The 9,897-nt window shown below is 41.1% G+C and overlaps 1 protein-coding gene across 1 annotated transcript; it reads left to right on the top strand.

Moving 5' to 3' along the window:
* The first annotated feature begins 6,082 nt into the window (after positions 1-6,082).
* ckap4 (cytoskeleton associated protein 4) lies at positions 6,083-9,306 on the top strand. Its single transcript, XM_058417266.1, has 2 exons — positions 6,083-6,505; positions 7,840-9,306. Exons 1-2 carry the CDS (start codon positions 6,206-6,208, stop codon positions 9,073-9,075), a joined length of 1,536 nt encoding a protein of 511 aa, XP_058273249.1. The 5' UTR covers positions 6,083-6,205; the 3' UTR covers positions 9,076-9,306.
* The last annotated feature ends 591 nt before the right edge of the window (positions 9,307-9,897 follow it).

Genomic DNA, 9,897 nt, shown 5'->3' with positions numbered 1-9,897 from the left:
GTTAACTCCGGGACTGCAAACTAGCGAGTTTATAGAGCGCCCCCTGCAGGAACGTTCGAAGTAAATTTAAAACAGATGTATTGCAGATATTAATGACCTGTGGTATAAAATTAATTATTATTATTATTATTATTATTATTATTATTATTACCCTCGAAAGCTCCCCAACATTACTCAACCCGCCGACTCCACCTGCTCCATCCTCCCTGACCGCAGATTTCACCACTTTTTACACAGAAAAGATTGAGAAGATCTGCCAGACCTTCACTTCTGCCCCAACCTCATCTACATTACACAGTCATGACTCCTCTACTCCTTCATTGAAGCATCTCTCAACCATAGCAGCTGAAGAGGTTTTGCAAGTCACACAGTCCTGCCAGTGGTGGGCCGTCAGGGCCAGCAAGGCCTTCTCTGCTGGCCTAAACAGCACTGATCTGAATCACTGACTTGCATTTTAATATATTTAATATATTTTTCCATGAATGTGTATTAAATTATTCCCAATAGTCTATTCTCTACATTTCATAGCTTTCCTCTTGGTTGCGCTGCTTACAGTAGTGTATATTTATGATAAGAGTATTTATCCAATCATATTTCAGCCAGTGGATGACATCATGTGTTGCCAGGGTGAAAGAAATCTTATGCATTAAGGCCTTCAGAATCAATAGTGCAGACGCCCGTAGCTTAAAATAAGTGGCAATGAAATTGTTACATTAACCAATCAGATTTCGAGTTGGCGTCACTGGGGCCATCTAGCAGGCATATGATTACGTCAGCAATTTCCCGTCCTTTGATTGGATAATTAGAGTAGTCGGAGGCAGCGAATCGAACAAACTAAATAAAATATATATATTTTAACTCACAATGGCTGACAGAGGAGAATAAATCGATTTGGTCACGGACATCCTTACAAATGCATTTTCAAGGAGGACTGTAATAAAATTGACTATCCCTTGTGAGGTGTGAAATACTGTAGACTAATTTCTTTTTTACTTTGCTATTTAACGGTTGATTAGTATCTATTGCCGTGGCATCATAATGATGGTATAGAGGTGGATTAATTCAGGAAGGACACCAGTGAAGCCCTAGGTGTGAAATGCACGGCCCGCCACTGAGTCCTGCAATCCTATCACCTGCCCACTGGATCCAATCCCTTTCATTATGCTCCAGACCATCCTGCCTTTCATCACTACAGTCATTAATGGATCCATAACATCTTATTTTCAACCTGCCTACGTTCTCCCACACCACCCCAATGCTGCGTTTCCTCCACTGGCTCCCAGTAGCTGCACGCATCAGATTCAAAACACAGACGCTTGCCTACAAAGCCAAGAATGGACCAGCACCATCTTACCTCAAAGCTCTTAATGCTCCTCACACTGCACCTCGCTCCCTCAGATCTACTAGGACTGCTCGACTGGTCCCACCATCTCTCAGGGTAAGAGGTAGGTTACATCTAGACTCTTCTCTGTTCTGGCACTGAGGTGGTGCAATGAACTTCCTATAGATGTCCGAACAGCCGAGTCACTGACCATCTTCAAAGGACGAATGAAGACCTACCTCTTCCTGAAACACTTAAACTAGCTCTTATCTTTCCCTGTTTTTATGTATTGTTGTATGATGTATGTACATATTAGAGAACAGAAAAACAAAAAAACACTCCAACTCTATATTAGGCTAAGTTTGTAAGCTACTAACCCAGTGTTAATATATTCATTGATAGAGATTTAAGAGCATCTGCCAAATGCCAGAAATGTAAATGTATTATTATTATTATTATTATTATTATTATTATTATTATTATTATACTATTTAATGATTTTATTATTTGTTTCAGTAGCCTGAGTCTTCAACTCTTTAACCCATGTCAGTACTGTAAATATTTTCTTCATTTAATTTTATAGTCTTAAACTCACAGCAGTGCTTCGTAGTCTCTATCAAAAATACATCCTCATGCTAGTTCACTAGGTCAGAGACTCAGAAGCATCAGTCTAAAAAACTTTGTTAGGGGGTTAAAAAGAGGGAGAAGGGGGCTAGTATAGAGTTAAAAAAAACACAAGACAATTGTTAATATAAGTGCTTGGTGAAGATTTAGATCTTTAGTCTCTAGTTGGAAGACAGTCATTGACACCACTGTTCAGACATTAGGGGAAGTTTATTACATCACCTGGGGGCAGGAACTAACAAGAACTTTGATGCATGTCTTCCATGTACCCTGAGGGCTGGTGGGTCTGATCAAGCCACACACTAGACACTCACAGGAGCAGAGTGGGTTGTGATAAGTGCTTTAATTGAGCTGGTATCAGTCTGGTTTTGGGTTTGCAGGAAGGCATTAAAGTTTTACATCTGAAGCAGTCTGCTATGGGAAGTCAAGAGTGAACAAATCGATGAAGTTGTGTGGAGGAATATAAACTTAAACACAAGCAACAAGTCTAATAAATATAGTAACTAGTAATTTTACACTATATGGCAAAAAGTTTGTCTAAAGTTGACAACTTCCCATATGTATTTGTAAAAGATCTCTTTCAAGAATCAGTCCCTCTTCTGGTTCTAATAACTCCCACATCAGTGGAAAAGCTTTTCACTGGAATTTCAAGTGAGGCTGTGTGGATGTGTTCATTCAGCCACAAGAGCATTAGTGAGCTCAGGCGTCAGTGTTCAGTCAGGAGGCCTGGAATGTAGTTGGTGTTCCAGTTCATCTGAAAGGTGTTCAGTGGGGATGAGGTTAGGGCTCAGGGCTGCAGGAAACTTCATTTCTAATACTCCCTTAACAAACTTCCTGCTTTGAGCACAGGGGTATGGAATTGTTATATGGTCATTGTATTGTGTGTACTGTAGGTGTCAGCAAATTGTCTTTACAGTTCTTTACAAAATTACCATAAAAAAATTGAAATAGCCTTTATTTGTCACATATACATTAAACACTCATTGAAAAATTGCAATGTTACAGCAGCATTATAGTGAAATATAACACATGAAGGAGAGATAAATAAGAGCAATTTATTAGGAACACCTGTACACCTACTTATTCATGCAACTTAAACTATATTGCCAAAAGTTTTGGGACACCCCTCCAAATCATTGAATTCAGGTGTTGTTTTTCATGGGTTGGGCTCGGCCCCTTAGTTCCAGTGAAAGGAACTCTTAATTGTCTTTGACAATTTCACACTCCCAACTTTGTGGGAACAGTTTGGTGATGACCCCTTCCTGTTCCAACATGACTGCACACCAGTGTACAAAGCAAGGTCCATAAAGACATGGATGAGTGAGTTTGGTGTGGAGGAACATCACTGGTCCTGACCTCAACCTGATAGAACACCTTTGGGATGAATTAGAGCGGAGACTGCAAGCCAGACCTTTTCGTCCAACATCAGTGCCTGACCTCACAAATGCGCTTCTAGAGGAATGGTCAAAAATTCTCATAAACACACTCCTAAACCTTGTGGAAAGCCTTCCCAGAAGAGTTGAAGCTGTTATAGCTGCAAAGGGTGGGCCAACTCCATATTACATTCATATGCATGTAAAGGCAGATGTCCCAAAACTTTTGGCAATATAGTGTATTTAATCAGCCAAATGTGTGGCAGCATGTTGCAATGCAAAGAAATCATGCAGATACGGAATGTTCAGGTAATGTTCGCATCAACCATCATAATGGGCAGAAAATGTGATCTTGACCATGGCATGATTGTTGGCGCCAGACGGGCTGTTGTGAATATTCCTGTAACTGCAGACCTCCTGGGATTTTCACACACAACATTCTCTAGAGTTTACTCAGAATGGAGCAATAAAGAAAATCCTTCACTGGGCATATCTGTGTGTATTTGTTTCTATTGTCTGAGCTGCTGCACATCTTCATGCTTTCAGAGCTCTTTGTGAGGAGTCGTGCAGCGTTCAATGGAGCCGCAGTGTGAAATGTTGTTAGTGATCTCTCTTTAAGAAGATGATGGTGCAGGATTTCGCCACGTCAGAGGGGTGGCACAACCAGACGAGCCAAACTGGGGCTTGTTCTCAGCCAACATCCTACACAAAAGCTTATTCATTACAGCCATACCACTACCTGATTCTTACAAGAGGTTTCATATGTTATGCTGACAAATATATATATAATATGCTATTCATAATCATTCCATCGATTCTGTCTATCTAACTATCTGTCTAGTTTTGTCTTAATTCCTATATCTCTTATAAATATTATAACACTATAAATAATTGTTTTAATTACTCTAATCCTAACCTCTCCTCTTTCTTTGTCATCTTAGATTCACTGTGATTTACATAATCTATTTTAGACCATCTTAAATACTCTCAGTGAACAACAAAACAATAGGTTCATGGATATATTTTATTTCAGCTCCCTTCTGAAGATTGGATCCACACTTTATGAAAGAGATGTGCTTAAATATTTATTCGGAGATAATTTGATCTCTCACTGCAGTTTTTTCACTTGGTTGAAAAAGTTTGCAGCTGCTTGTGTAAAGAGAACGCCCTGTTTCATCACTGGTGTTGCCAGATTGCGCCGTTTCAAGCATAGCAGGATATAGTTGACTATATAACGGGTGGATGGTACAACTCCCTACATAAACTCTTTTGGGGTGATATATACAAAAGCTTTTGAATTTTTTAGCATTTCTATTGTCATAGTGGTTAAATGTATTTATCTTTCTCATATATTCTGTTTCCACAATGCAGACATCCCTAAGTTTTCTCTAGCAACTGACAAAACAACAGGTGATCATTCATTTTTTTCATTTTCTGTGTGTGCAAAAGAGATATTTGCACAACTGCATGCAATGTAGGTATGACATGGGCACAAGCAACAAATCCAAAAGGAAACACTGGTCTAATCTTTTAACGTGTTCAGTCTGACGTTTCTTCAACTCCTCACTAACAACTTTATTTTTTACCAATTAGTTTTCTACCAGTTTGATTACTGAAACTCAAAGATTTATGAAAAAACTCTAACTGTGATTTCATTTCACACTTTCATGTACTACTCTTTATTAAATGTGTACAAAGAAATTACTGAGAAAAATTAAGCTTGTCAAGGACTAGGAAGATCATTGATGCTTCTGGTGAGTGTATTGTGCATAAAGTGCCAATAAAGTAAGTAAGAAGACTAGAACATAACATGTACTTTAAATGTGAACAAAAATGATGTGAAATGCCGGGCTGTATGTGTTACATTTTGGCTACTGCAGTTTCTCATTGGAACAGTTTTGGCCACTACACAACTGCAAGAGATAAAATACAAGCGGTGAGAGAGGACGGTCACTTGCTAGTGTGAACGTAGGGTTATAGGGAGTAACACTTTTTAAACTGTATTATTATGGAATACATACTAACAGATCAAAACGTCTTGTATAATTATTAAAAGTAAATTACTGGATCTTAATTAATGAATAATACATTCAAAACAAATCCACTATATTACCAAAAGTTTTGGGACATCTGCCTTTACATGCACATGAACGTAATATAGTGTTGGCCCGCCCTTAGCAGGTATAACAGCTTCAACTCTTCTGGGAACGTTTTGCACACGGTGTGTTAATGGGAATTTTTGACCATTCCTCTAGAAGCGCATTTGTGAGGTCAGGCACTGATGTTGGGCGAGAAAGTCTGGGTCACAGTCTCCGCTCAAATTCATCCCAAAGGTGTTCTATCAGGTTGAGGTCAGGACCAGTCAAGTTCCTCTACACCAAACTCACTCATCCATGTCTTTATGGACCTGTTTCCACAGACTTGGGAGCATGAAATTGTCCAAAATGGCTTGGTGTGCTGAAGCATTAAGAGTTCCTAAATTCCACTGGAACTAAGGGGCATAGTCCAACCCTTGGAAAACAACACCTGAATTCAGTGATTTGTAGGGGGGTCCCAAAACCTTAGGCAATATAGTGTAAATACCGATATGTAGATAATTATGTGTAAATTCACACTTCAGTACCTTAGGATGTATCATATTGAATAAAAAAGGTTTTTTTTCTTCAGTAATGTTTTATTTGCTTTATTAAAAAAAAAAAAAGCACTGAACGTGCTTTAAACCTGCACTGCTGTGTGAACTTTGTTGACAATCTGGCAACCCGGATTGTGTGCCACGGCTGCAGTAGCGGCCACGACGCGCTCCGTGATACGCTGCATCCACTCCATATAGACCCCGTGTAACAAAACCCGCACAATCCTCTAGTCTGCAGAGCAAACCGGACAAGACATGCCCTCCAAGAACAAAAACAAGAGCGACAAGCCCGCTGTTAACCCTCAGGATGACACGGCGAAGAAAATCCCCAAAGTCAGTAAAGCAGACAGTTCTGCAAACTCCAGATCTGGCTCAGGAAAGCTGACCAAACTTCTGTCTGCAGTGTCTTACTTGGTTTTAGTATCCGGAGCCGCTTTCGCCTCTTTCTACCTGCAAAGAGTGCTGACTGAAGTCAACCAGATCCGCTCAGAAAGTGAAGAAGCCCTGCAGAAAAACTCCGAGGTGCTGCAGAAAGTAGAAAATGCGCTCCAACAGGTAGAGTAAACCTTTGCTTTTTATTTCTTTTGATAAGAAGTTAAAAAGTAGCTCAGGAAATGGAGAAAGATCAAACACCCCCTCCTCCTCCTCCTCCTCCTCCATTTGGTCCCTGATGAGCTGGCAGCAAAAGTTATATTTAGGGCAAAAGTGAAGACAAAAAGTCATTATTAAAACACCTTTTTTTTAATAGCACACAAAAAAGAAATCCTTTTCAAGATGCTCAAGACTAAGATTGAACCAGAAATGTGGAAATGCCTAAGCTCATTCCCCCGACCAGGCCAGTAAAAACACCTCAGACCAGTTTACACTGGAGTAGACATTAGAAATACTCCCCCCTTCCTTCTCTGAGTGCTGGTCACTGCCACATCAACAATGTGTAATAATCAGTCGTTGGCTGTTTTGTGTCCAGTTTAAACAGTGGTTTAGACACAAAATTACACAGTTTGCACAGTTTCCCCCTCCTTACTTCAAATGCCGGCGTCCAGTTTAACCAGTCTGAACTTCTGCGTCTTCGTTTAAAGACCATGTCATATGTTGAGGTCATATTTTCGGGTCAGTATGATGAACAGAAAATGGTTTTCACTATATACTGGCACACTTTATGGTCAGCTGAAGAGACGAAGCCAAATGATGTAAAAGTGGAGTGTAATTATTTAGGCATGCTGTTTAGGATTTGACTTTTTGTTTGTTAATAACCGTATGTTCGACAATCTATAGTGCGAGAAATGTCAACACAAATCCAAAATTAATAGATATCAGCCTTGTTGATGCTATACACAGATCAGGCATAACATTATGAGCAGTGAGAGGAGAGGTGAATAAGATTGATTATCTCCTCATCATGGAACCTGTTAGTGGGTGGGATATATTATAGGCAGCAAGTGAACATTTTGCCTTCAAAGCTGATGTGTTAGAAGCAGGAAAAATGGGCAAGCGTAAGGATTTGAGCGAGTTTGACAAGGGACAAATTGTGATGGCTCGATTCTTTTGGCTTGTTCCTGGTCTGCAGTGGTCAGTATCTATCAAAAGTTTCTTTTAAGTCTTGTAAGCATCCACAAGACTTTGAGTCCTGTAGGTATTCTTTATGTTTTTTAAGTTGGCCCCACCTAACAACTTACAGGACTTAAAGGATCTGCTGCTAACATCTTGGTGCCAGATACCACAGCACAGCTTCAGGGATCTAGTGGAGTCCATGCCTCGCCAGGTCAGGGCTGTTTTGGCAGCAAAAGTGGGGCCAACACAATATTAGGCAGATGGCCATAATGTTATGCCTGATTGGTGTATGTATGATAAATTTAAATGTGATATGTAACCTGTATCCCTCTTTTCAGGTGAATTCTATGAAGCTTTCTCTGGGGGGTCTGGAGGCTGCAGTGGGACGTACTCAGGCGGAACTAGAAGGCACTAATCGAGCCATAATAAAGGGAGAAACAGAAACACGACGGGTTGAGGAAGTGCTCCAGAAACTCCAGAATGAAATCCTTCGTGACCTCTCTGAGGGCATCCGGGAAGTGAAACAGGCACGGGAGCATGATTTCTCCTCCCTGGAGAAAACCCTGGAGGTGCGCCTGGCTGAACTAAGCCGCTCTATCGCTGACAGTGTAGCCGAGTTCACTGGCGCTCAGGAAGAAGCTCAAGCACAGCTCAGTAAACTAAAAATCAAACTGGAAGAACACAATGAACCTGGTAATCTCAAAGATGAGCTTTTGTCCATTACCACTGCTGTGGCTGGCCTCCACACTGCAAACGAGGTGGCAGAGGGCAACATTGGTGTTCTCAGAGAACAGATTGTGTCAGTCAGTTCAGAGCTGCAGACGAGGAACAAGGAGGTGGCCTCCTTGTCTGAGGAAATTGAGTCACTTAGGTCTCTAGTTCAGACCACTGCTGGGTCATTGAGGAAGGAGGTTTCAGAATCACAGCCCATTGTGCAGGTCATGTCTGACCAGATCCAGAGTGCAGTGGATGAGCAGCTTCGCACCAACCAGGCCCTGCAGAGCCTCCAGACAGACCTGAGAGGAGAACTGTCTAAAACAGAGACAAGGGCAGATGACATGGAGGCCAGGCTGAAGGCCACAGAAGAAAGTTTAGAAGCATTGGCAAACTCCGCCACAGAGCAGGCAAGCCGACTTGCGGCTTTTCTCTCCAAATATGATTCTCATGAGAGCTCATTAGCTGCCCAGAGCCAGGTAGCCGAGAAGACGAGGCAGGCATTCAAAGAAGAGCTGGGGGGATTAAGAAGTAGCCTTGGGGAGCTCCAGGCCAGCATAGAAGCTTTGGCTGACACTAATACCAGGCTAGAAGAAAGGATAGATGAAGTTGTAGAAGAGAAAACAGCAGAAGAGGTAGCCATGGAAGAAACAGTCACAGAGGAGGCAGTGGAGGAGGTAGTTGAGGAAGAGGAAGCAGCTGAGGAGGTAGTTGAGGAAGAGGCAACAGCAGAGGCGGTAGTTGAGGAAGAGGCAACAGCAGAGGAGGTAGTTGAGGAAGACTCACTAACAGAAGAGATATCTCAGGAGAATATTGGAGATGAGGAAGTGCCACTTGAGGAGAAGGAAAACATGCAGTGAGTAATGCAATCTATAGTCGAAACCTGTAGGGGGTAAAATAAGATATAGGAAAAGGACAGTCGATGACTGTAATTCTGTGAATCTGAAAAATATACTTCCTGCACTGTTGTTCTTCTTGTATTTTTTTCCACGAACTTATTTTCATACGGACGTCTTCCAATCCCAGCTGCTCTGAATGTTTTGAATGTGTCATGAGTGTTCAGTTTTCCAGTAAAATATTTAAAACCTAAATACATTGTGAAGATATCTGTTGCCCCTTCGAACCCATGAATGATGCATTTATGTATACAGTTCCTGTATTTTTTTTTACCTTTGTCATCAGTAATATTTTTTAGTGATCTCAGAGGCCATACATTTCACAGTGCATGAACACAGTGTTGGATAATACCCTCTATCTGGGAAAGCAAGTTGTCACAGAACAATGTGCAGTATCTGCAGCACTAAGCCTTTCATCAACAGATGCTTTAGAGATGGAATGCAATGTCACTTGCCATTGGTTTGCAGCTTTTCATGTGTCCTGGTGGCTTGTAATGATTGGCTGGTAGGGGGACGCTGCAAATATAACTCCCTCCATTTCCTTTGTCTCCGGCTACTCAGTACACAGAAAAAATACTAAACGGTTTGACCTCACTGTAAAAAAATCTTTGGAAAAACCCTGGCTTTATCTGGTTCCAGTTATTAAAACACTTACACACCCAAATGTCTTTAAAAGAAGGGGTCAGAATGAGACCGTATCAGTTTTGCTGAATTATTTGAGAGTAGAGCATAGAGAAAAATCAGTATTGGTTATGTCACAGACTAGTGATGCTACATCATAATATA

The sequence above is a fragment of the Hemibagrus wyckioides genome, linkage group LG19, assembly GCF_019097595.1.
Source record: "Hemibagrus wyckioides isolate EC202008001 linkage group LG19, SWU_Hwy_1.0, whole genome shotgun sequence".
NCBI classification, from domain to species: Eukaryota; Metazoa; Chordata; class Actinopteri; order Siluriformes; family Bagridae; genus Hemibagrus; species Hemibagrus wyckioides.
Note: the sequence above shows the minus strand (reverse complement) of the source record. Positions and strands in the feature narration are given on the sequence as shown.